At 50.5% G+C, this 27,341-nt stretch overlaps 1 protein-coding gene across 1 annotated transcript in view; it reads left to right on the top strand.

Moving 5' to 3' along the window:
• Nucleotides 1–27,341, top strand: part of SLC24A3 (solute carrier family 24 member 3) — a 460,336-nt gene that overhangs the window by 41,999 nt on the left and 390,996 nt on the right. Inside the window, exon 2 of the mRNA XM_060032943.1 lies at nucleotides 23,400–23,528. Within this exon, the coding sequence (XP_059888926.1) occupies nucleotides 23,400–23,528 (129 nt within the window). The remainder of the gene's footprint in view (nucleotides 1–23,399; nucleotides 23,529–27,341) is intronic.

Below are 27,341 nucleotides of genomic sequence, written 5' to 3'. Positions count from 1 at the left end.
GTGGGCTTTCCCAGGCTGCCCTAACTGGCTTCTGTTGGGCGATTTTCCCACAGAGTGGACAGAAAGTTAAGCTGATCCCATTTCCCTTGCTTTAGAAAGTCACCCAGATTCTTTATATTTTGAACCCTTAATGCCATGGGACATACAGACCCCAAATGGCCTTTCTGTGTGGCCAGGCTACATTCTTAGTGGTTGCAGCCCAGCAGAGTGGATTTGAAATTTATGGTGGTGGTTGATTCCATCAAAGACAACACAGAGCGCTCCTAATAAATTCCTTGTTATCTTTTACAACTATCTCGGGCAAGCATTGTTCCTCTCAACACCATGTCAGCCAGAGTGAGTGTTACCCCAGACAACCATGAATTGAAGGCTAAAGAGTTTTGGGGCCAACGTAACTAGCTTTGAAATGGAGCCAAAGAGTCTTTCACCAGTGGAAGGGGCAGATCTGAGGCAGGGTGAACTCAGATGACCTTTGCCTTGAGGAGACCCTTAGCTTCGGGAAGTCCCTGAAATTGTGGGTGACACAAAATCTTAGCCACCAAAGCTTGGAGGAAGAAGAAAAAGCAGTGGTGGTGACAGGGTAACGATGTATTTGTGGTAATAGGCGCTAATTAACCCAGAGGGCTGATTTTAATCATTGCTGTCATCTGTTGAAATCAGCTAGCTGACAGAGGGGTACAGATTCATCTTTTCCAATAGGCAGATACTCAAAAACTGCTCTATTTTTCCTTTCTACCTCTCCTCTTAGATTAAAAAAAGCCTAAAATTAGAATAGGGACACATTTTTTCCCAGAATCCCCTTACAGTTTCCCTTGAGTTGTCTTGGTACATTCTCCTGTGTGTGGCTTTGCTCACTGCATTGGGTGAACTAGACAGAGAGCAAGTCCACATTTCTTAGTCGACAGTTTTTTTCATGGCTGCCATGATAAACTTCTCCGGATCTTCTAATAGAGCTTCAAGCATGGGGGCAGGGTCAACATACACTCAGCATTGTTGATAGCTGTGTTGATAGCTCTGTGTTACATGCTAAAGAGATGCATGAAGAGGTGGTACTTGATGTCACAATCTCATGGGAGCTGTGTGTGCGTTTAGATTTATAGAATTAGGCAATGGGTCCTTTGCCTCTCGGAGTGAAGCAAGGCCATGTGGAAACATCTGGAGCAATGCCTGGATGCTTGGTCTCCCCATGGGATTAGGCAATAGTGCTGGTCCAACAGGCACCCCGGCAGTGGACAGAATGGTATCATTTATGGACGGCATCCCAGCATTTGCCCCTGCGGTCCACGGGCTCATCCGCCCTTTCCTATAAGAGTGGGTGGAGGAGTGGGACAGACCTGAAGCTTCCCCTCCCCTAGGTGTCCGTCCAGGTGTCCCAGGGTCCAGGCCATGTCCTGGGAAGCTCAATCAGCGACCCCACATGTTGAGCGTAAGTGATCTGCCTTCGTTCGTTTGAGGACTTGGTCATTTTTAAGGCCTTCTCACCGCAGGAGAGGCATGAAATTGTTTCAGACTGCAGGGTCTGATGAAGGCGTGCATGGCGAATCCCGTGTCAAGCGTCTCCCTGGCACAGCCCCAGCGCTACCCCTGGGGCCTGAGCTCTCTGAGCAGCTGGGTCGGAATCCTCTGCACTTCTCAGACCCTTGAGGCGCACCACCTGGCATCCACTTCCTCCATTGTCTCATGGTTGGTAATTTTGAGTCATCGGCATCTTTGCTGATAGGAACCGTGTCTGTTCATGCTCCGTGGCCTTCCAAGGTCTTGGTTCAGGTTCCACCAGCAAGAAGCTGTGTGACGTCCTGCGTCTCTGCCCCGGTCCTCCTCAGTTTCCCCATCAGACTCTTCTCCTCAGGCACGTCACCTTGTCAAGTGCGTACCGTGGGCCCAACCCAGTGTGGCAGGAAAAGGAGCCGAGAGAAGTATATGAAATGTTCTTTTCCTCCAGGCTGCTGGAATGGATGGAGAAATGAGGTATTCACATGTGAGAGAAACACAGGCTCTGACTCTCCAGAATAAAATAGCGAGAGCGGCCCGGAAGTGGGAGGGCGGAGAAGGAAAGGCCTCGAGTGCAGCAGGAGGGATGCAGGCTGCCCCAGCTCCAGGTGTGCTGTGGGCTTGGAGGGATGCAGGCTGCCCCAGCTCCAGGTGTGCTGTGGGCTTGGAGGGATGCAGGCTGCCCCAGCTCCAGGTGTGCTGTGGGCTTGGAGGGATGCAGGCTGCCCCAGCTCCAGGTGTGCTGTGGGCTTGGCTTAAGGGGAAAGATAAGCCAGGGCTGCTGGATAAGCCGAGCTTCACCATCATCCTCCCTCCAGTGCACGTGGTCTACGTCTGTGCCCAAGGGCCTGGAGGGACAGTATGGAGCGGTGGGGAATGGGGTGAGGGCAAGAGGGCTTTCCTCGTCCAGAGGGGCAGAGGTGCCCCGCTAAGTGCCTATGTGGCAGGGACTCAGGCCTGCCTTGCCAGGTCTTCTGGTTTTTCCAAAGAAGCTGGAAATCCGGCTTTTTGTATGAAATCGGGGAGCTCTTGCGACACTGTATGAACCAAACTAAACGTATCTGCTAATCTTCAGAAGGATTGTGACCTTTGGCCTTTGCTGTCCCAGCGTGTCCTCTTACAGGGTGACATCGCCGGGGCAGCCTGATATCCATCTGCTCTTTTTTTTTTAAACATCTTTATTGGAGTATAATTGCTTTACAATGTTGTGTTAGTTTCTGCTATATAACAAAGTGAATCAGCTATATGTATACATATATCCCCATATCTCCTCCCTCTTGCATCTCCCTCCCACCCTCCCTATCCCACCCCTCTAGGTGGTCACACAGCACCGAGCTGATCTCCCTGTGCTATGCGGCTGCTTCCCACTAGCGATCTATTTTACATTTGGTAGTGTATACATGTCAATGCTACTCTCTCACTTCGTCCCAGCTTCCCCTTCCCCCTCCCCGTGTCCTCAAGTCCATTCTCTACGTCTGCGTCTTTAACTGGACACCAACCAGCCTGCCTTTGTATGGTCACCCCAGATGCCCCGGGGGATCCCAGGGGGAGGTTAGGTCATGGGGACCCCACTCCATCCTCAGTGAGTAAAGGCTGGGGAGAGATGGTTCACCTGTGGGGAAGCTGCCTTTCCCGCCCACACTGGGCTGCTTGCTGTCTTGGGCTAGGATTTCAAGCAGTTGGGTGGGGGGGTGGGGAGAATGGTTTTGGGGACAAAAGCAGTGAATCCAAGTGTTGTGGAGTCTGTCATTCCTCAGCAACAAACTCAGCAGCTCTCCTTCCAATTTAATAAATCTAGACCCTTGTGGCTCATACAACAAGCATGATAACAAGTAATAATAACTCATAAGGAACATTTTTTTTGTCCTCCTGACTCATGCCTTTAGTATGGGAAATCTAGGCAGGAGTGGCCACAAGCGAATGTTCCCTGGAGCTGGAAGGCGTGATTCCAGAGACCGTGCTGCATGGGCGGGGAGATCCTCAGGGGTCCAACAAAGAGGAGGAGAAGTCGTGGGGAGAGACCTGGGCTCCCTGGATGTGCCAGGTTTCTCCAGGGAAGCGTGGTGTCAGGAGGCTGGATTCTGGAGCCCACTGCCTGGGTTCAGATGCCTGCCATGCTGCTTACTAGCTCTGTGACCTTGAGCAACTTACATAACCTCTCTGTGCCATACTCTTTTCATCTTCAAATGCAGATAATAATTTAAAAAATCTCTCTCTTTTTTAAGTTTTTTGAGGAACCTCCATATTGTTTTCCATAGTGGCTGCATCAATTTACATTACCACGAACAGTGTACGATGGTTCCCTGTTCTCCAAACCCTCGCCAACAATTTTTATTTGTGGTCTTTTTGATGATGGCCATCTTGACAGGTGTGAGGTGATAGCTCATTGTGGTTTAGATTCGCATTTCTCTGATTATTAGCGATGTTACGCATCTTTTTATGTGCCTGTTGGCCAACTGTGTGTCTTCTGTGGAAACAAATTATTCAGGTCTTCTGACCATTTTAAAAATCAGATTTTTTTTTTGATACTGAGTTGTACGGGCTGTTTATATATTTTGGATATTAACCCCTTATCAGTCATATCAGTTGCAAATATTTTCTCTTATTCAGTAGGTTGTCTTTTTGGTTTGTGGGTGGTTTCCTTTGCTGTGCAAAAGCTTTAAAGTTTAACTAGGTCCCATTTGTTTATTTTTGCTTTTGTTCCTTTTGCCTTAGAAGACAGATCCAAAAAATATTGCTACAGTTTATGTCAAAGAGTGTTCTGCCTATGTTTTCTTTTAGGAGTTTTATAGTTTCTGGTCTTATATTTAGGTCTTTAATCCATTCTGAGTTTGTTTTTGTGTATGGTGTTAGAGAATGTTCTAATTTCATTCTTTTACATGTAGCTGTCCAGTTTTCCCAGCACCACTGATTGAAGAGACTATCTTTTCTCCATTGTATATTCTTGCTTCCTTTACTGTAGATTAACTGACCATAGGTGCATGGGTTTATTTCTGGGTTCTCTGTTCTGTTCCATTGATCTATGTGTCTCTTTTTGTGCCACGACCATATTGTTTTGATGACTGTAGCTTTGTAGTATAGTCTGAAGTCAAGGAGTGTGATACCAACAATTCCACTCCTGGGTATGTATCCAAAGAAAATGAAAACACTAATTCAAAAAGATACACACACCCTAATGTTCATAGCAGCCCTATTTACAGTAGCCAAAATATGGAAGCAACCTAAGTTGTCCATCAACAGATGAATGGACAAAATGATGTGGTGTATATATACAATGGAGTATTATTCAGCCATAAAAAGGATGAAATTCTGCCATTTGTAGCAATGTGGATGGACTTGGAGGGTATTATGCTCAGTGAAATGAGTCATACAGAGAAAGACAAATACTATATGTTATCACTTATATGTAGAATCTAAAAAATAAAACAAATGCATGACTATAACAAAACAGAAATAGATTCACAGATATAGAGAACAAACTATTGGTTACTAATGAGGAGAGGGAAGTGGGGAGGGGCAATATAGGGGTAGGGGATTAAGAGGTACAGGCTACTATGTCTAAAATAAGCTACAAGTTTATATTGTACAGCACAGGGAAGATAGCCAATATTTTGTAGTAACTTTAATTGGAGTATAATCTATAAAAATATTGAATCACTGTGTTGTACACCTGACACTAATGTAATATTGTAAATCAACTATACTTAAAAAAAAATACCTCCCACAAAGGGTTGTGAGAATGAAAACTGCTAAGAAGACTACCTCATGCATAATAACTGCCACAGAAGTGTTTGCTATTAATTATTATTAGTGTGCATCTACAGAAGAAAGAATGCATCTGCTCTTTCCCGTCAGTAGTAAATGCTTTTGATTCACTGGGTGGGGATCCACGGGCAACATTATTTCTAAGGGGTGGAAGTTCACCCACTCTCCTTAACCCAACAGACTCTCCTCCTGGTGTGTATGTATCTCCTCTCATGAGCACCCCATAAAGTAGGGGATGTATGTATTGTCCCTCTGTCATAGGGTCTCAGGGAAGGTGAGTGGTTTATTCGTGGTGACCCATCACTTCAACCTTTGTTGCCTTTCAGCAGCTACTTCTGCTGGGAGTCAGCTGGTCCAGATGGTGGAGAGGTGCTTTCTTTAGGGTGACTGTGGGTGGTACCCCACCCTTGCCCCACTGGGCCTGTCCACTGGTTGAAACAGTATGATGGCCAACCAGGTAGGGAGTGTTGTTGAGGAGGGAGAGTGGACCTCCGTGGATGTCTGTCTAGCCTGTTCTTTTTCATCTTTATCCTCGCTACCTGGTCCAGTGTGTAGGTGAGGAGAAAAAGCATGGTGCTGTCGGATGGGGCCAGCACTGGGGTTCGCACTGACCAGCATGTGGCCTTGGACAAGTAATTGTCCTTCCAGGGTGTTATTTAATTTTCTGAAGAAAGATGACAGGATCTGCAATAATATTGGAGCCGTGAGCTACACGTGGCCACTGAGCAGTTCAGCTGTGTGCCACGTGTACAAGACACAATGGCTTTTGAAGGTTTGGTACAAAAAGAGAGTGTAAAACGATTAATTGATTATTTTGATCCTCACAATGGGATATTATTCAGGCATTAAAAGCAATGAAGCACTGATACTGCTTCAACATGGATGAACCTTGAAAACATTAAATCAAAAAAGCCAGTCCCTGGACTTCCCTGGTGGTGCAGTGGTTAGGAATCTGTCTGCCAATGCAGGGGTCACGGGTTCGAGACCTGGTCCGGGAGGATCCCACATGCCACTGAGCAGCTAAGCCCATGCACCTCAGTTACTGAGCCTGTGCTCTAGAGCCCGCAAGCCACAGCTACTGAGCCCGCGCGCCTAGAGCCCATGCTCCGCGACAAGAGTAGCCACCGCAATGAGAAGCCCGCGCGCTGCAACGAAGAGTAGCCTCCACTCACCACAGCTAGAGAAAGCCCACGCACAGCAGCGAAGACCCAACGCAGCCAAAAATAAATTAAAAAAAAAAAAAAGCCAGTCCCCAAAGACCGCACAGTGTGTTATCCCAATGATATGAAATGTCCAGAAGGGGCAAACCCATAGAGACAGAATGTAGATTAGTGGTTGCTTAGTGGGCAAGGGGGCGATGGAGAGTGACTGCTAGTGTGTGTTTTCGGGGTGATGAAAATATTCAAGAATTAGATTATATTGATGGTTGCACAACTCTGTAAACATATGGGAAACCGTTTCACCGTACACTTTAAGTGGGTGAATTTTATGGTATGTAAGTTATATCTCAATTAAGGTGATGAAATAGTTTTTATACTTATTGCATGGCGAAATGGCATTTTGGATATATCAGGGTAAGTGAAACATACGATTAAAATTAATTTCACCTGTTGCGCTTTCCTTTTATAATGTGTCTGTGAGAAAACGTGCAGTTGCATACGTGGCCTGCAGTGTATTTCTGTTGGACTGCTCTGCACTCACATTCTCAAAGGACCTTCCTGGTTCCAAAATTATTTTCTTCCACGAAACCCTCCCAGGTTTGGACTTCTGATGACTCATCCAGTACCATGGCTAAAACCCAACTTGAAAAAAAAGTTCATTTGGGTCTTTTTTTTAAAACCATTTGCAAAAATAGGTTTTTAGAGAGAAATCCTGGAAGGAGATGCAGAGTCACGTAAGGTGAGCCAGCGAGCCGGGCTGTCACTTTCTCCTGCCCCCCATGAGCCTTCCAGAGCCATCTGTGACTGTGGACAGGGCTGTTTAAAAAAATTTACAGTCTGAGCCTCAACAATGGTTTCCTCGATCGATCCTCCTCTTGGAAAATTGACTCTGGGACCGCCACTGCCCAGAGGAACAGGCAGTAAATCTCTGGTTGGCAAAAGGGCTTAAACAGTTGCCTGGCTGAGCCCGTGTGCCTGGTTTCCTCACGTCCTTATGGCCCAGCTGGAGACCCCCAGAGTGTTCTCTATCCCCTAAAAGGCTCATTGTCAAAGCCCGAAACTTGACCTCCAGTCTCACCTCCAAGGAGGGCTGAAGATGATCTCGGGAAGTGTCTTTTTCCTTTAGTTGTGTCCTCTGGGGATGATTTATTGAAGGCCCATTCTCTCTCCCGCCTTTTGCTGGGTGCTGGGAAATTCAGAAGTCAGAGTTATAGCGCTTCGTGGAAAGACCTGGCTCCTGCGAGACCTGGGAAGTATCAGTGCAAAAAAGCCCTTGTACACGGCCTGTATCTTCCCCTGTGAGCCAGGCCTTGCCCCTTTGCTCATTCAATGACCTCTTTAAGACTGGAAGAGTCTCTGAGCCCTGCGGCCACAGGCCCTGTCAGCTCTGCCTTCTGCAGCCTCTGCACAAGGGTAGGTCCCTGTTGGGAGTGTTGAAACTCCTTTACCCTCTTTGTACCTGTTTTCATTTAAACAAGGGATGCCAGTGTTCACAGTTTTGAGCTCCTGGAGACTGGCACCCCTGTGCCACCTGCTCCCACCAGCTGTCACCCTGTGTCCTTTGATGGGCTGCTTCCTGCACCGTGATCTGTTCTCGCCCCTTTCAAAGTTTGGGCAAGGGCGTGGGGAAGTGAAGTCCTTCTGTAAAAACCACTTTTAACATTTCTTTAGGGAACAAGGCAAGAGGAAACTTCTTTAGTTCCTGGGCTTCTTTTGAATTAATTGAATTCAATGACAGAGAAAGAGTCATTGAAACAGTCATGATGAGGAAGATAGGAGGGTGAACGGTTTCCTGTAGCTTTTCCACTAAGTCTGAGCTTTCCAGAGACCTCCAGAAAAGAATAAGCAGGCCTGGAGCTTGCACAGGGGGGTAAAGCACAGGAGCAGAAAATTCTCCAAAGGCTAGGGTGGTCTGTGGGATGCTGAGTGACTAACGTTGAGGTCCTGTCTCGTCCTGGCAGTAATTCACCAAAGGAACATGCCGTTCCTCTAGATTTCCATTTTGACATCCGCACAGGGATAGGGCCTGTTTCACAACTGAATCAGAGTCAGGTACGTTCTCCCGTCAGGGTGATATCCAGAGGAGGGCTTGGAAATAGAGCTGTTCAAAGACAGTTGGGCTCTGAGCCGAGTCATTTCCTGGCTCTCCCAAGACACGACACTCTGCTGATACAGCTTTGCTACTGAGGGGAAGCCCTCCAGACCCCTCCAATGAGAAGATAGGTCCGGCCGAGGTTCTGGAAGAGGAAGTGAAACGAGTGTGGGGCTTGGGAGATGACGAAGAGCTGGGATGTGTTGCCTCATGTGGCAGGCGCGGAGGCTCAGGCATCCACGTGTGCTGGTTCCGGAAGGGACGCTGCCTTGAGACTCTCTGCTCAACGATGGGTGTTTGTGATGCACTCGGCCGCGGTGTGGGTACCATGCCACCCGGGGCCTTTCAGGCGTAGTAGATACGGTCTTGGAAGCAGAGCACGGCAGAGCCGCAGGACCCCAGCCGAGGTGTTGGACCACACAGTGGCCCCTGGCCGGCCCCCTCTGGAGGGGTTCCCTGTACACATGGATCTTGGCCGCGTTGCAATAATCTTTCTTTTTATCACTCTCAGATACTATGTAGGGGATGCCATGAATATTCACGTACCTCTGGGACCTTCTGCAACATTACTTTCCCCTCAGCATTTTAAATGAAAATATCCGTCCATACAGACACATGGAAGGAACTGTGCAGTGAACACTCGCGTACCCACCACCGAGATTTCCCCATTAACGTTCTGCTACACAGTATTTGCTACTTTTTCTTTGCCACAGTAAAACCATGATTCTCCTACCATGTTTTACTTTTATAAAACCAGCCCTGTCCCTCCCATGTCTCCGACGGAAACGTCAAGGGGAAGATTATACAAAGCAGCATCTTAGTGAGGCTGAGGCAGGAATCCAGGCATCCTGAGCTTAGGGGGGTAAAGGGAAAGGAAGGATTCCCAGCGTGGGAGCTACCAGGTGAGGTGCCAGGCCAGGCTTTGCTGCTAAAAAACCAGAGGGCATCTAAGATCTGTGTCCTGCCTGGAACGTCCCCAGGCCGACCTTGGACTGGGTGCTGCCTGCCATCTACTTCAGGACTGGGACCTTGGGCAAGTCGCTGGCCTAGGGTCCAAGAGATTGGTTTCTCACAGGGGAAGTGGGAGTAAGAACACCCACCTCCCAAGACTGTTGTAAGATGAGTGAGGCGTCGAGAAGCAAGACAAGGGCCCCGGTGGCACCTGGCAGGAGGTGGGCCCGCGCAGGAAGTCAGACATCCCGAGTCCGGGTTCACGCGCACCTCTGTGTGGCACCCCGCGTGCTTTGCTCACGGAGGGTCCATTCGTTATGCTGCGGAACTTACAGCTGTATTGTGTCTAGAGATAGTGATAGTAGCAAGAGCAGTAGTGATTGTAAGGTTAAGGAAACCTGAAGCAAAGACAAAAACAACCAGAGATTTTAAATGTCCCACTTTATAGCTCGGGCTTTCTCTGTAGACATTTGTGGAAAGAGCTGTTACATCTGACTCCGGAGAAGAGAATTTTCTGGTTTATTGCTTCTCATAAAAGGTGGAAGCATGGAAGCTACGAGAGCGCTGCCCTCTGCAGCCCTTTGGAGACTCTGTGGGCCCCAAGGCCCCGGGCTTCCTGACTGTGGAGGACACGGAGCCAGGAGCTCTGTCCTCCTGAGTTAGGTGACCTCCCCAGCCCGGACGGACACACTCCTCTTACTCGGTGACTTCCCGCTGATCGTCTGGCAGTGGTGACAGCTCACACCTGTCATCAGAAAGGGGAGGGTGGGAGGGAGGGAGACGCAAGAGGGAAGAGATAGGGGAACATATTGTATATGTATAACTGATTCACTTTGTTATAAAAAAAAAAAAGAAAGGATGGGATGAGCTCAAGTCACAGATGCAGTGTTTCTAATTGAAAATCCCAGCAGGGTGGCCCCGCGAGAATAGGCTTCCCGAGCACCTGGGAGGCTCTGTCCCCTCCCGGGGCTCATCACAGGCTTCAGGCGCCTTGTAAGTCAAATGACACCGTTCAGGGTGCCTTTTGTGGCTTCGAGGAACTCTTCTGAGGAGGAGAATCCTCTTGGAGAGATGGGGATTTATTTTGGGATCCTCATCCTTGTCCATCCTTCTCTATTGCAGTTTTGAGCTGAGGGCTGCTGGGGCGGGCTGTCAGCCTGCCGTGGCGGGGGGGACAAGGGGATGTGTGAGAACAGGTGCCGTCACTCACGCCGCAGGGTGATGCTGAGGTGACCTGAAGAGGGGGACAGTGAAGAGCGCTCACTGCCTTTATTATTTTTAAAAATTTTTGGTTTTTTACGATTATTAAAGGTTACTTTCCATTTATAGTTATTATAAAAGATTGGCTCTTTTCCCCGTGTTGTACAATACATCATGGAGCCTGTCTTATACCCAGTGGTTTGTAGTTTCGGAGGTACAAACTATTGGGTGTGAGATAGGCTCACCACCTTTACTAAAAAGCTTTGGTCCAGGTAGGCTGGTATTTGGGACAGGTCTCGTGTGTAAGGCCAGCTTCTAGGAAGAGGTTCATGCAGTATGAGGTTGGAAAGCTGCAGAGCCAGAATTTGAACCGAAGTCCGATGTTTCTCAGGACAATACTTAGATCTTAACACAAGGTTTCATCTGATACGTCAGTCATGACACTTCTTGCTGTCCAAAGCAGAAGACAATTCAAAATGCCTAAGGCATTGGGGGAATTATTGGAGGCTGTTTCTGCAGGTAGGCTGGTGTCATCGACGGACCAGCAGTGTCACCAGGGGTCCAGTTTCCTTCCCTCCCCTTTCTCCCTTATGTGAGTACACGATTCCGGAAGAGATGGATATGGCCCTTGGTTCCCAGAATCCCTTGTTGCATCACCCCTTCTCAGCCGGTGTGTGTGTGTGTGTGTGTGTGTGTGTGTGTGTGTGTGTGTCTTTTTATTGACCGCCTCTCCCTTGTTCTCTGCTTCCTTCACTTTTAGAAACAGTGGAAGAGGACTTTCACTTTCCCGTTTTCTCTCTGGCTCCCTGATAGAGGACTTACTGGCCTTGGCTGGTGGTGGCTGAGATGGACGGGATCTCTCAGGCTTCGGGACAGAGAGTGGGCCGGAGGGGGAGACAGGCGTGCGCGGTGCCAACCGCACAGAGTGGGATGGGGAGCCCTCGGCTGGAGGCACGTAGCGGGTGGGCCCCAAATACTGAATGTTGATGATCATTTTCTGCTCTTCTTAGGGCTCTAGAAAATAAAGCCTGATTCCTTAGGCAAATCCTGAATCAATAGAAATTCACTGGGAGGGAGTCACGGGATGAGAGCAGGGGAGGTGCTGCCATCGGCTGAAATGACAGAAGCAAACCGGCCCTCGCTTAGGTGGCAGGCGGTGGCCTGGAAGGTGGTGTGCGTCAGCCCATCCCCGTCTGGCCATTCGTGGGATCGTTCCCTGCCTTCCCCTTCCCGTTGGTGGGTCTCTGACGCGTGCTGGAAACCCGGGGCCGGGGGGCGTGGATGCTGCTTTCTCTCTGCTCAGCCTTGTTGCGCTCCTGAGGTGGGCGTCAGTTTCCAACTTGGAAAGCTGCAAGCAGTGGGCTGAAGAGTAGGAAAATGTGAGAACCAAGTGACTCTCCACCTAAAAGAAACCCACGCTGCCTGTCCCCTCTCTAGTCCTGTGCTCTCATTGGGAAGCGTCCAGAGAATATTTTAGTTCTGGCGTCAAGTTCCGTGGTGAGAGAAGAGGGAGAAAAGGAAAACATCATTAGGAAATCTACGCGTGGCCCTGGACCAACCACATCTTCCCACTTGCTTCAAGAGAGACTGTTTCCAAGATGAGGCCAAGGTTACCTTCGGTAGCTGGCATCACTGGGTGTCCCTCGAGACACCCCCTCCATCCCCCTTCGGGTTCAAGCCGCAGCTGCAGCAGGCAGGGCAGTGTGGGTTCAGACTCTGCTGCAGTGACGGTGCCACCTCAAGCCTGGGCCACGTGTCTCTCCGGCTCGGGGTGTTCCCGGTAGGTGGGAGCTGATGTGGCCCACCCAAAAGTGCAGCCTGGGGTTTGGGAGAGTTCATGCTCCGGAGGCTACCCTCAGTCAGGGCGTGATGAGAGCCACAGCCCTCATCCTGCTGGAGGACAATTTTGGGAGGAATCTTCAGTGCGCCTCCGAGCTTCCAGTGGGATCGTGCCCCAGTTGCCATGGCAGCAGCCATCATATACATCCTCCATTTATAACTTCCCTTATAGCTCCTGTTTCCCTTTCCCCATCTTGCTTTCCACCTGCCCTGACTCCTTCCTCCTGGGATCCCCTTCAGAATAAACTACTTGCGCTCAAGTCTTTGTTTTGGACTTGGCTTTCAGGAAACACAAACCAGGACGCCTCCCAATGTGGCAAATGCCGCATTGCAATCTAAATCATTACTACAATTTCACAGTGACAGTTGAGGGTTTCCCTTGTTTGCCTGGGCCGGCCTCTGGGTGTTTGGGGGGGGTGTTGCACAGACTCTGTATCTCCACCATCAGGGGCCAACCTTCACTCCTTGCAGCCTGTACTTGAACCCCTTGCAGAGAAAAGAAAGCTCTGGGTTTGGCTCTGCTCACCTTTGCGTGCTGGCTGCATTCCTGGACTCCCAGCCTCCATGCCCTCCTTCCAGTTTCAAGCTCACTGGGAGAGAGTGGGCTAGGCTCTCTCCTGGGAGCTCTGTTTTGATTGGCTTGTCTCGGTTGCAGGCACACCTGGGAACCAGTCATCATGACCTGCAGGATGTGGGGCTTTGATTGGCCAGGCCCTTAGTGAATGAGTGAGAGATGCTCCACTCAGACCAGGAAGACAGGGTATGGGGGAGGGGTCGTTCCCCAAGGAAATTCCGAGGTTGATTCAAATTAGGGGAGAAGGGGTGTCGGCAGGGAGGGGTGCAGGCACCACACTCCAGTTTAGCTTAAAAAATTAATTTAATTCCGTGATGGAAATTTATTGAATCCCTCCTCTATGCAAGTACTGGGGGCCAATAAAAAAAAATGGGTGTCATCAGGCAGCTTACAGTCTAATGGAAGAAATAAGAAACGTATACAGGTGTTGGAACAGCATGTGTCATCTGAAGCTGCTATCTCCAAACTATTGGAGAATGGATATTGATTTAGAAATTGTGCATAATTAATACTGTAATATATATTATGTATACACATACTTAAGCCTTGTATCTAACTTTGTATTTTTCTGTTTAAAAGAGGGAATTCCCTGGTGGTCCAATGGTTAGGGATCCGTGCTCTCACTGCCCAGGGCCCAGGTTCAATTCCTGGTCGGGGAACTAAGATCCCACAAGGTGTGTGGCCAGACAAAAAATTTTAAAAAAATTAAAAAAATAATAAAAGAAAAGAGGGACCTCAACATTACATAAGCTTCAGGCCCTACAAAACCTGGATCTACCCCTGACTTTTTTTTTTATTTGCGATACGCGGGGCCTCTCACTGTTGTGGCCTCTCCCGTTGCGGAGCACAGGCTCCAGACGCGCAGGCTCAGCGGCCATGGCTCACAGGCCCGCCCCTGGCTTTTATATATCAAGAAACATAAAGTTAAGAGGAAGAAAATAAAGGTTTTATTAATAGAGCAAAACATTTCAATTTTACTGGAGTATTATAATTATTAATATTGTTACGGTCTGTGAGTACTGTTTTATTGAGGACAACATGATTGAATATATTTAGATCATTTTTGAAAATATTAGTTCCACATTTTGAGGAACAGCCAGTTGGAAGTCTGTTTATTTTCATTTAAGGTTCAGTTCAATATTGACATTTAATGGCTGTCCTAACTGAAATAGATAATTCACCAAGATACATAGATGCAAATGGAAGAAAAGCATCATAGACGTACCTACTAAATCAGGACATTAATTTTTCAGTTTCACCCACCAATTATGCAAAAACTGTCGTTCACGTCTTCGCAGTTTTCCTGGTTTCAATCCATTAATCATGCTACTTTTCAGAAGGTGTTGAATTTACATATTTTTAACAAATGGATTCAGAACTCATTGAAACTCTTTGTGTGTGGAATGTTTTTCATCAGGTGAGGTACTTCTGCTTCCACGTTTTAAGGTGGAAACTATGATTGCTTTAGACGCTGATTTCTGTCAATTTTGGAGGGTAACACAATTTCTTGATATTTGTTTTCAAAATGTTCTCTCCATAAAACAAATTTCTTTAGGGAAGTAGGTGCTTTTTCACCTGGTTGTTAAAATGTCACCTTGAAGGCTGTGTGTGTGTGTTCCGAATATACCTGCTAGGTACATCCTTAGCTGGTGGCCACAATGTCTTCTCAGAAAAGGTGGGCATCTTTGTAGCAGTTGTCTTATTGTGAGAGAGAAATGCGTAATTCATCTTTAAGTTCAAAGAATTTTTTTGAACTTAAAACTTTAAGTTCAAACAGTTTAAAAGAATTCTTTGCCAAAAGATAGTCGGTGAACATCCGTATGGTGGAAAAAGATTGCATGATCGTGCCCCCATCTCATTTCAAAATAGTGTTGTAAAGATTTTACTGTCTCAAATAATATCTGTGAATCTGCTCCACTGAGTACACGTAAAGGGCCCTATGCCGGACACTCTGAGAGCAAGTGAGCCCGGAGGGCTCCACATCCACCCTGCGCTGTGCCTTCACGCCCCTCGCCTACCCTGGGTGACAGTGCCCTTCTATTACATTAATTATGGGACATGCTGGCACATGGGCTCAGTGGTGGTGCTACTGTCAGCCTGCATTATAAATATTAAATATGTAATAAGATTGGCACGTGATACAGACGTGGGGGTTCTCATTTTCTTCCCACTCTTCAGTAAGTCATATAGCCCAGCCTCCTGGGGTACACAACTCTCCCGGAGATTTTTTAAAAAATCCAAGCTCAAGGACTTTAGTGGTCAGATTATTCAAGCCCTTCAGTTTTCAGATGCAGCAACTGAGTTAAAGTGATTCAACTTCCCAACAGCCCACAGCTAGGGACAGATCTGGCCCTAGAATCCCAAGTCACCAGATGCCCAAGATGGCGAAGTCCTGAGACCAAGAAGCCCAGTCCCCAGGGTCCTTGGAACACACCCATTTGCTTTAGTTAGTAGAGCAGTGAAGAAAGATGGAGCTGTTTGGAAAAGAGGAAGCTTTGAAACCTGGCTGCTGGGACCCGGTCTTCTCTCGCTTTTCGAGGCAGATGCAGGAGGAAGCGTCTCAGGGCGGCCAGCCAGCTCCGTGGATGCCGGACCACGCCTCCTGCAGGGGCTTGTGCTCAGCAAGGGGCCTTCCTGCTCCCTGAGGACGGAACTTAGAGGTGGAGAGATCAAGCAGAGCGCTGTCCTGGGAACTTGAAGGTGCTCAGCGACCGATGTCTGAACAAATGGGAAAAGAAACACCCAGCCCAGCAATGAGCTGCAGAGCTGCCTGGACCCTACTGTGCACACAAGTCATCTGTTTAAATGCAGAGTCTCACGCGGGGGGTCTGATGCCACATTTCTAACAAGCTCCCAGGGAAGGCTGATGTGGCTGGTCCAGGGGCCACACTTTGAATAGCAAGACTATATAACGCAAACAGTTTTGTCCGGGAACCCTGAGCACTTGGGTTCTGTTTTAGGTTTGCCACTAAAATTCCCAGACCTGTCATTTAAACTTAGCCTCAAATCAAGGGGCATGACCCCTGAGGGAAGACGTAGGGGTCTTTCCTGGGAATTGGGCAATGACTCCCCAGCCCCACCTTGAGGCAAGCGCTGTGCCATTGTGGCTGTTGGACACCCACCGGGTTTCAGGCAGGGGTCAGGGGGAGGGGCACAGGGAGGAGAAAAGCCCAGACAGCCTGAGTCTCCTGGAGCCTGGGACAGGTCGGGGTCGCAGGGCGGGGGGAGCAGCAGAGACAGTCAGTGATGCGTCCATCTGTGATGCAAGCTCTGAAGGAGAAGTAGCTCTGGGGCCTTGTGCTGAGGGGACATCCTGGAAGGTCAGGAAGGCTGAGTGGAGGAAGGGGTTCTCCCTGGGAACGGCCGGGGTCTCTCTGGGCTCCCCTACCTTGGCCTCCAAGTCTCACAACCAGACCTGCCTTGTTTTGCCCGACAGCCATGGCAGAAACTGCATCCGGGGCCAGTTCGGACTCTCGCCTTTGGGCTGGGTGCTTTGGGCTGCCCTTGTTCCCAAGGCTACTCTGTCATGGGCTCTGCCGGCCTCTGTGTCCCGGGGAGGGTGTGTGGCCTGGGCTGTGAGGGTTGGTGTCAGGAGGGAAGGGGAGGCACAGCAGCAGTCAGGACTTCTTGGGCTGCCCGTTCCCTCCCGTCGGGGGACGGGTCATGGGACCGGCCCCCTCGGATGCAGGACACGACTGGACAGCACTTGGTCCGCAGCGTGACCCAGAGCCCCGGCAGCCTGCTCCCGTTCGCCATCGGGACCCCAGCAGTGCTGGGCAGGGACCTTCTGCCTACGCCCTGCAGCCTCTCTCTGCCTCTTGTGCTTAGAAACATCGTCTTTTGGCAAATAACACTTGAAGCTGTTTCCTGGGGCCTGGGAGCAGCAGCTCAGACTCCACTGTGCTCCGTGCAGAGTCCTGCTCCGCGGCTGGGTGCTGCATTTCTCACCAGCCCCCAGGAGATGCTTTTGCTGCTGCTGACCTTGCGCTCTGTGCAGGAGCCCTGCAGAGGGCGGACATGGGTGGAAGGGCCCATATCTGTGTGCAGGTGGCCAGGGGTTACTGTTCCCTCTTCCCATTAGAGGGACCGAGAAACCTCAGCCTTCCAGAGGGTTTTCCTCGAGTGGAGATGCGGCGCCTCGATACTGGGATGCGGTTTAAGTGCAGCCTGAGAGCTGCAGCTTGTGATTGCCATGGCGCAGCCGGAGGGCAGGAGATGGGGGACCCGCTGGGCAGGGCGTGAAGATGCAGAGAGAGGAGAGGTTTACCTGGAGTCTGTGGCCTCCCCGCAGCTTCGAGTTCTCTGGATCTGCCCTTCTCTGTCTTTCTGGAAGCTTTGAGGCTGTGGAGGGACCCAGTGCCCAGGACGTTCAGCCTCCGGCTTCTTCCTCTCCTGGCGGGTTTGGAGAGCTCGCAGCCTCTCCACAGTCTGTGCTCCTTTCCAAGGACCCAGAACCACTCAGAGCCACACTTTTCCTCCAGCTGGAGAATCCGTGTGAAGATGCACAGGCAAGAGCCAGCCCTGCCCTCCTCCGCCGCTCACCCACAGAGGGTGAGAACCTCGGCGGGCGGGGGGTCAGGATGGTGGCCGTAGGGAGAGGGCGCTGGAGGGGCAGCGGCGCCCCACACGTTTGCTGGAGAGTCTGCAGAAGGCGGTCTCAGGGCTGCAGGCTGATGCAAACCCGCCCTCTGACCCCCGGGTGAAGACCCGGGGCGCCCAGAGTGGGGACAGCTGTGTAAACTGCCGGGTGGGGTATTTATAGCCCTGCTGCGCACTCTGAGCCTGCGCCGGCCTGAGGGCTGCAGCCGGTCCTGCCGCCATGGGCTCTGTCACGTGTTCTGTTCACTGAGTTTTCTGGACCTTCTGTCCTCAGGGTTGCATTAGGCTCTGCAAGACTCAGTTTCCTCACCTGCTGCCCTGATCCTCTGGGTGGTTCTCTCCATCCCAGTTTTCAAGAAGAAATGCTGTGTTCCAGATCTGGGGGAGGGGAGAGCTAACATGACCCTTCAAGGGGGCCTGCTGGCCCCAGGAGGCCACTTCCCCTGGGCTCCTGAGCTCTGGGACGAGGTGGGACGCGCACAGCTGGGCTTTGGAGTCAGATCTGGGCTTGAGTCCCAGCTCGCTGCTTTACCCCATCAGTGAAATGGACGAAACTCTGGGGGGAGCGCGGAGTGAGAAGGTGCAGGACGGCTGCGGGCACACGGGCAGGGGCACAGTTCTGATGCTGCTGCAGCAAACCTGCCTGTCTGCAGACCCTCATCTGAACGGGGTCCTTCCCTCCTCAGAGGGTGGCAGCTCCACCTCTCCGCTGGGCCTGGGACCCTATGTGGGACGAGGGTGCACATGGGAGAAAGCATGTTAGTCTTAGGGTGAAGCTGGGACATGGGGCACCGAACGAAATCCATTCTTGGGGTCAGAAAGCCTTGGGCTTTCCAAGCCCTGGTCATGGAGAGGCGGAAGGGGACAGGGAGACAGAGAGAGAGAGAGAGAGAGGGAGGGAGGGAGAGAGCAGGAGAGGACGAGGGCACAGCTCTGTAATGGAAACTTGGCTCCCAGCCTCACACTCTCTCCTTCCTTAGCGCGTGTGCTTGAGTATCAAGTTGAGAGCCTCTTCCCCTCCAGCAGGCACCCCGCGCTATCTCCACGGCCCACCCCTGCCGCCCTGCTCGGAGCTGGTGACATGTGACATGTGAGCCCGCTGCCTCCCTCTTCACCGCCCCCACCCGCTCCCTGACTAATTAGGCCAGCTCGCCACTTCCAGGGCCTGGCAGGCGGAGCCAGGCACACGGTGGATGGGGGCCAAGGGCTTTTGTTGACATTGCTCAAGTGTAGCTTCGAGGAGCATCTCCTGCAGAGCCAAGAAGTCCAGGGAAGCCGGGGGTGATGAGGGGAGAGCAGCGGGTGCCTCCCCCAATCCACTCTGCCTTCCCCACTGCCCACCCACTCCTCCCTAAATCCAAGACTGTAAGCCTCCATGTTGGGACCAAGGGGCCAGCTGCGTCTCTGAGAAATCCACGCTCAGCTGAGCGTCCTGCATCCAGTGGGGTTTCAGGACTGTTTTCTTTTGTGTGTGTGATGCTTTCACGGGGTGACGCTCCTGACGTGCCACTGTTCCTAATAGTTTCTGGGGGAAGTAGGTCCAGTGAGACTGTCTCCACCCCTCACCTCGTATAAGGTGCAGGCTGCATAGTGGATCTGTCTTGCTATAGCTGAGTAATATGGCCAGATGGATTTCATCCTCTGCAGGGATCTACCAAGAATGTGGGTTTTGGGCTCACTAAACCTGGTCAGATCCTGGTCAGATCCCCATTCTGCACCTCTTTGCTTGCTGTGTGACCTTGGGCAAGTCTTTTAACCTCTTTTGTGCTTCGGTTTCCTTATTTGCAAGTGGAGTTAATAGTTCAGAATAAGATGTTAAGATGAAACATGGAGAAGAGTGGCAAGTTCTTCGCACATAATAGACACTCAATAAATGGCTGTCATGACACTCAATAAAAGGCTGTCATGATGATTATTAATTGGCAGTGGCTGTGGCCATGGGTGGGTTCCGAGTTTAGGCAGATCACTTCTACTCTGACTTATTTACTCCAAAGGTAAGTTGACCCAAGAACCAACTGCCCTTTCCTACCTTACCAGCAGTTTTGTTTTTTTCTTTTGACTTTTTTTTTTTTTTTTTTGGGTCTGTGTTGGGTCTTCATTGCTTTGCACGGGCTTTCTCTAGTTGCGGCGAGTGGGGGCTACTCTTCGTTGCAGTGCTCGGGCTTCTCATTGCGGTGGCTTCTATTGCGGAGCACCGGCTTTAGGCGCATGGGTCTCAGTAGTTGTGGCATGCAGGCTCAGTAGTTGTGGCTCACGGTCTTTAGAGCACAGGCTCAGTAGTTGTGGCGCACGGGCTTAGTTGCTCCGCAGCATGTGGGATCTTCCTGGACCAGGGCTCGAACCTGTGTCCCCTGCATTGGCAGGTGGATTCTTAACCACTGCACCACCAGGGAAGTCCCTCACCAGCAGTTTTGTGAGGACAAAGAGAATGGGGTGTAATATCGTCACACGGTTCTCAGTGGGAAGTAAGTGAACGCAGTGCTTTGCTTTCATCATTCTCATTTTCTCAGACTCTGGTCTCCACATCTGTATATCAGTGGTCAGTGGTCATATATATTTTTTTGAGATAAAAGTTTGTAGGTTTTAGAATCCAGAGGCGCTGCCTTAATAGTGTCTGATTCCTGAAGCTATTGAATCATCATGTAAAAAAATCCTCTAATTTTCTGCTACAATAGCTGGCTTTATTTTTATATCTCTTAATTGGTATCAGCTTTTCTCTCAGAATTACAGAACCATGGAAATTTGGCCTAAGCAGAAACTTTGCAAGTCACTGGAAGGGATGCTTTTGCTTCTTTGCAGATTTTTGGAATCTTCCTGGAAGGCAGCTATGCTCACCACTATACAAACAATGCACATTGGGATCTTCCTGAATGTTAGGATTGCAGCACCACAGAGCACTTTTCTTTACCCCAGATTACAAGAAGAGCAGAACGGCCAATATGTTGGTCTCGTGTAGGCTGGAAGATGCCATCGGCATCCTGCCCGCATCACTTTGTTCTCATGTCTTCAGTGCACATGGGCACCGTCCAACTTTCAGCACCTGCGTCTCATTATCTAAGGCCTTTTGCTGGGTACCAGAGCCCACTTTGGTTGGAAGTGCCAGGGAATTAATGTCCCCTGGGAACAGCCTACATTCAACCCATGGCAGACCAAGAGCAGGTGGATAAATACCCCAGCTCCCTCACCCCTTGGGTGTCTGAGTTGCATGTCTCCACTGGCCCCACAGAGATTTCCAGAGGGGTCAAGTGCTAGTTCGCCCATTTTAGCAACTTGAAACTTGAAACACACCTCCACGGGCTGGCTCCCTGGCCCTGTCCCACCACGGGTGCTTCCCGAGATCACCCCCCCATGTAAACCACCTGTGCTCAAATCCTTGTCCTCAGGGGCTGCTTCTGCGGAAACCCAACCTGAGACAAACGGGGTGTCCTTCTCCACACTCTTAGATCCTTTATGGTAATATGGTGTAATATTCACATTTTAGGTCTGCCTGTTGAATTTTAAGGCAACTGACCTTATTCCTTGTTTATGCGTTTTTTGCAGTTCTTTTCCTCTGCTTGTCGCTGTTCTTAACCCTAAGAATTAACCATTCAGGTGAACAGGAGTACACAGATGCCTTGCTTTGACCTTGAAATGTCTTTGGGATTGTCCTCACAATTATGGCTATATCTGGCCATCATGCAGGTTTCTGTATTTCAGAGTCTTAAGTTATTGCTTGTTCTAGTTGGGCCCCACGTTCTACATTTTTTTGAGAATAAACCTAGGGGCTGTCCTAGCTAATGTGTAAAAGTTGTAATTAGCTACTTGATGATTTTACATGTGGAGCAGGTTCCATTTGACTGAGGAAGACCTCAGTTTGTGAGCTACGGATGTTACTGTGTGTCCTGTTGGCTTTAGGTGAGATGCCTACAAGCACTGTGATTTCCAGAAACTTCCATGAGTTTTACTTTATCCATCCACAAAGTGGGAATGGTTACTCTGACACATACTTACTGAGTACCTCCTCTGAGCCAGCAGTGATTAGGTGTCAGAGAGACAGCAGTGGACAGAGAGACAGTGCCCAGGCTCCCTCTTTCTTTCCTGAGCATTGTCATGAAGTTCCAATTATAAAATGAAAGTGGTATCATTTAGGAAACTAAAATCCCCATGGAAATTGAGGAAAGGGTATGATGACCTTCAGCTCTTCATTGACCAATTCAGAACACTGTGCTGGTGTGGCTCGGTGGGGCGCACCCTCTGGCCTTTTGCAAAGGCCGCTGGGCCCATGAATTAGAACCTTGTCTTGTTCTTAGATCCATTTTCTGACCACAGCAACTCTGGACACTCGAGAGGTAGCCAAAGCCTCATGTCACATCTTTCTTGGGTTCCAAGCCACTAGAAAGAGCCATCTGTGCTTGGTGTTTCCACATCCCAGTGACCCTCTGAGGTCCCGCTCTGTTGTGTCTTTGCATTTGTCTTACATGATTGGTCCATGGCAGTCAAGGCCATCGGCCACTTTTTCCTTTTTGAAATTCTCTTTCTGCTTACCTTCTGTGACACCACTTCCCTTGCTCATTTCCTTCCTTTCATGATCTTTTGCTGAATGCTTTGACTCTACCTGCTCTGAAGGAATGCTGAGTTTCCCATGGTTTCTTCTTCCATTCCCTTCTCTTTAGTAAACTGCATCCGTACACATGCCGTACTCTTCCCTGTTTGCTTACGATTCTCCTGATGTTCCGTGTAGCTTAGCTGTCCGCCCTGCGGTGTCTGCACCCACATTACCCGGGCAGCACGCTGCCCTGTGGATGGTCCACAGACACTTCAGGTCCAACACGTCCTAAGCAGAAGCCACCATATTCTCCCCCGACAGGCCCTTCCGTCTCTGTTCTTTCTCCTGGCACGTCCATCCCCATGGGCATCTCAGCCGGAGACCTCAGCCCTAGTCACGCATTCAGTGATCGACTTTCCCCTTGTTCACGCTCTCATCTCGTGTTTACTGAAATCTTGTTATGTGGGATTCACTGGCCCAGGCTCTGGGCGTGTTGTTGTGGTGTCTTAGCCTGGGTGACCCCGAGAAGCAGATCCTGAGCAGGTGCTCAGTGGCAGGTGGTGTATTTGGGAGGCGGTTCAGGGAAGTACTGGTCAAGGAGTAGATGCTGGTGTGTAGGTGCCAGTCACCCTGACTTAGCGGACCCAACCGTGCCCTTTTTTCCCAAGTCCACGTTCAGTGAGATCACGTTGGTAGCTCGAAATTGGCCATGATGGGAATATTCACACCATGGAAGTTGTCCAGTGGATACAAGACCAGGACTTCTTCCCCTGGAGAGTTGGTTGTTCAACATTTCTCAGCATGTTATTGGGTGCAGGGAATTAAGACAGGAAAGGACAGCGGCCAATAAAGTGTGTTTTATCAAGAGAGTCACCTTGTAGTCACCTGGAGAGTCATCCCAGTGGGGAAAACTGGATTCCAGGGTAGAACACACACTTCAGAGTCATCCCACTGGAGCGTGAGGTGTTTATGCACCGCCCCCTCCCAGCCATTGGCTGAGGGCTGCTGCTGTGGGAGCCAATAGGATCCAGGAGCCGAGGAAGCCCTTGGGAGGTGGGGGCAGGATGGTGAGCGACGGTGGCGAGAGGTCTAAGGGGTGTTGGCCGGACTGAGTGCCGATGGCTGAAGGCGCTGGGCACCCAGCCTGGGGACAGGTGACACCCAGCTGTTAGTGATGCGTGGCTGTGACCTTTTTCTCCCCAGACCTTGACTTCATGGACCTCATCGGGCAAGACAGACAGTGGACCGTGGGCAGGAAGTTAATGCAGGTGAATGACTCGCTGACTTCAGAAGATGCAGGGCCGCGGAGCAGCAAGAACTGCACTGAACCAGGTAAGACGGTGGCTGCGCTGGGGGCTTTGCGCTGCGGGCCGGGCCGCCGTTCTCTCTGGTGGAAGCCCAGGAAGAGCTGGATGCTGTGTTTCTCCTTTGAGTTCTAATCCAGAGAGACTCTGAGGATATTTAGGGGCAGGTGTCTAAGAAACTCAAAGGCAAGATCCCAGGGGACAATTCAAGTGTGTTTCTGCCTCTGTTTTCTTTCCCTCGGACAGTGGGGGAGAAGGTGCGTCAAAATACCGTTATCAAATGTGGATGCTGGGGCTACCCAGAGGATCCCTGAGTCAGCAGCAGGATGGGTGAGGACGTTCTGTGGCATCTTCGCTTTGATGCCTGGAATCGTCTCTGGCTGGTTGTTAATCGGAGCCTTGTTTCTGTCACAGTCAAGGCACAGGTGTTGAACCAGATCCTCACCTGTGATGTTGAGCTCCTTGGAAGAAGTGAACGTTTGTTTATCAGCTGTTATGTTTGATAGCTATTGTGCCTTTCCTCAGAACATTTGATATCTGTTTCTGAACTTAAAGGGAAAACTAACATAGGGGGGATGAAGAGGACCTGGAATGTTGAGGACTCAGCTCAGGAAACGGCAGGTACCCTCTGGACGGCGGAGGTCCTGCTCATTTAGACCAGGGGTCAGCAACCTTGTCCCGGGAAGGGCCAGACAGCAGTATTTTCGGCTTTGCAGACTCGTTACTGCGTCTATAGTATATTTTAAAAGATTTTAATAATCCTTTAAAAATTTAAAAACCATTCTTAGCTCGCGAGCTGTGGGATGTACCAGGCCTGTGGCCACTTTGTCAACCCTGACATGGAGTTCTCAGATCTTGGGGGGGGGGGGTCTTCCTTCCCTGGCTGGTGGGGTCTTGGGTCTCAAGTGTGTGGTGAGCTCGACCACACAGTGATCCCACATGCAAAGGCTGGCCTCGTTTTGAGTGTCATCTTAGAAGGACATACACCATCTTCATTGCAGCCCAAAGAACCTTAGTCCTCGGAGTACAGAAGGTGAAATTGTGTGTCTGCGCTTTTTTGGGAAGGTAGATAGAGGTTCCCTTTCCCACAGCTGGAAGAACTAAAAAGAGATGACCCCTTCCCGGCCAAAAAGCAACCTACAGCCCTACATGATCTCTGTCCCTTAAGCTAGAGAACGTAAGGTTCCTGCGGCTGTTATTAATGCTTGGAAGGGATACTCTTGGAAGTGAGTAAAGCGTGTGGCAGCTGCGTGAGCTAGAAATGAAAACTGGGGACAGAGGTTTCAAGTGTCCCACTGTGCAGACGGAGCCACCTGTCTTCTGAGAGCTGGGCATGCAGGGGCCTGGCCTGAAGGGCAGATCATGGCTGTGCCGGGAACCCTGTTTGCTGATCTGGTCTTACAGCCGAAGAGTTGTCAACATCTCTGCAACTAGTAGGCAGGCGGTGACTGGGATGTCAGAGACAGGAGATTCAGTACTAGGGGGCCCAGCCGTCGCCTTGGGTGTACCTTCGTATGGGAAAGAATGGAGTCAGACAGATACAGTGCCCCGCTCTCGGGATTGGGTCCAGCACTGCGCAGGGCCAGTGGTGATGGAGGGCTTCTGTTTCCTGTAGTTGGGACTGTGTGTTGGGCTGGTGGAGCTGTCTCTCTGTGAGTGGTGCTGTTTACTGTTTCAAGACATGCCATTCTCAGAGTGACAGGTGTAAGAGAATAAAGCACGTGAAAGCCATCGCAGGAGAGCAATGACTCAGCCCACAAGTAGAACAGAAGATGTCCAGGTTTCTAAAGAGAGCTCGAGCCCAGCACCTGCTGGTGTTGGCAGGGAGGGCACAGGGCAAGGAGGAGAGGAAAGCCTCCAGGAGGACAGTGGCGGGGGGGCGAACGAGAGTTCCTCGTGCTGCCGCGTAAGGCAGTTCCAAGAAGAACAAGGACGCGGGAGGAGCGTCCTTGCTTTCCTCATCTGTGAACCATGACCACGGGCACTGGTCTTGATTTCTGGGGTCCTTGACTCCAAACCAGATTCTACAGGGAAGATGATCATGCCTGAGACAAGGGTCCTGTTCAAATCCTAGCACATCAAGGGCCTGCCTGGAACCTCTGTCCTGCATGAAGCCTGCTATGACCGTTCTGTTTTCTGAATGTTTTTGGTAGAAAGTATCTCTAACTACGCTGTCCGATATGGACATTCAGCGGCCCCTTAAGTTCAAATTAATTTAAATGAAATACAATTAAAAATTCAGATTCTCCGTTGCCCTAGCCACACATCAAATTAGCCGGTGGCTGTGTGTGGTTCCTGGACAGCACAGGACATAGAACATTTCCGCCATCGCAGAAAGGTCCATCGGACAGGCTGGTCTAGAATGTCCATTTGTCTTTGAACGTATCTCCTGTCTTTCCAGCTCAGTTGCAAACATCTTGAGGACATACAGTGGATATGTAAATCCGAGAGCCCGTCTCTTACCTGGGTCTTGGGGTCGCACTCACCTGGGTTTGAATCTTGGCTGAGAAGCTGAGGGCAAGATAGTCAGACTCTCTGAGTCTTTGTGTGCTTCTCTGTGAGATGGAGATGATCATTCTGACCTTACGCAGCTGCTGTGAGGGTTGGGAGTGACGTCATCAGGGGTGTGTACCCAGCTTGGTGCTGCGGATGGAGGGTCCACAGTGGCACCTCACTCCCGAATTTCCCACTGTCTGCTGGGGGCACCCGTCCCTGCATCACATGAGCATCAAGGAACTAAATAAATACATTCTCCAGCCCCTCCTCTCGGGGATGGGCAGATGTGGCCTGTCTGGGTCAGTCCTCAGGCGGCCCAGGCCCGAGCAGTGGCCCGCTGGGTGGAGCGGCTCAAGCACCATCTTGTAACAGAAGATCTCCCCGTGTTGTTGAGCTCAGTGCCTCTGAGGAGCCCTCTGTTTCTATAAGAACGTCATCAGGTCATCGGGATGTCCCCGGTGGTCCAGTGGTTAAGACTCCGCCTTCCAGTGCAGAGGGTGTGGGTTCGATCCCTGGTTGGGGGAGCTAAGATCCCACATGCCTCGCAATGAGGCCAAAAAAAAAGAGAACGTCATCAAAACCTTGTCACCCAGTTGCCTCGGTGCTCTTTCCAGAAAGCTGTCAGAAGTCTGCTTCTTACCCTTGACTGAACAGATCTTTTATGAAGAAAGTTGAGCACACTCAGAAGATCCTGATTTTGAGTTGAAACGGAATGGGATTCATCTTCTCTACCCCTAACCCACTGGAGGATGAGGGGACCAAGCTGGTGGGAGCCAAGGCCCAGCCACAAAACGTTGCCCAGCTGCCCTGAAGAGGCCAGAGCGCCCCGTCCGTGGTGGGTGTTACCCGTGCTGGGACGGCGTGGGGTTCTGCTCCCAGAGGCTCCGGTGTGGGGCTGGGAGGCGAACCATCGGGACAGCCTCTTTCCTTTTGGTGACGGTGTCGCCGAGCGGGGCGCGCTCACAGGGATGGTGTCAGGGCTCCGTCTGTGCCGAAGGCTGAGCGTTTACACGGGGACCCGAGCGTTTGGGGGCCAGGCTGGCCGTGGGGGCAACAGTGTCAGGGTCACAGATGGGAGTTACTTTGGCTCTGGTTGTAAAGCATGCCTAGTGCTGTTCTGACGTCACAGGGCTTCTCAGGCTGTGTTCTCAGAACCCCTGGCTGGAGATGCTGTGGGTGTGAGTGAGGTTGATTCGGAGGCTGGCGATGGGGTGGCCTGTGTTCTGGTCCTGAGAACGGTTGGGGGATGGGGCTGGCTTGCTTCGCAGACATTCATTTCCTCACCTGGGAAACAGACCTGGGACTGTTTTATCCCATCTGTCCCTTCTGTTGCACAACTGCAATC

This window comes from Delphinus delphis, chromosome 15 (assembly GCF_949987515.2).
Source record: "Delphinus delphis chromosome 15, mDelDel1.2, whole genome shotgun sequence".
Lineage (NCBI taxonomy): Eukaryota > Metazoa > Chordata > Mammalia > Artiodactyla > Delphinidae > Delphinus > Delphinus delphis.
This window is presented reverse-complemented; position numbering and strand designations above follow the sequence as displayed.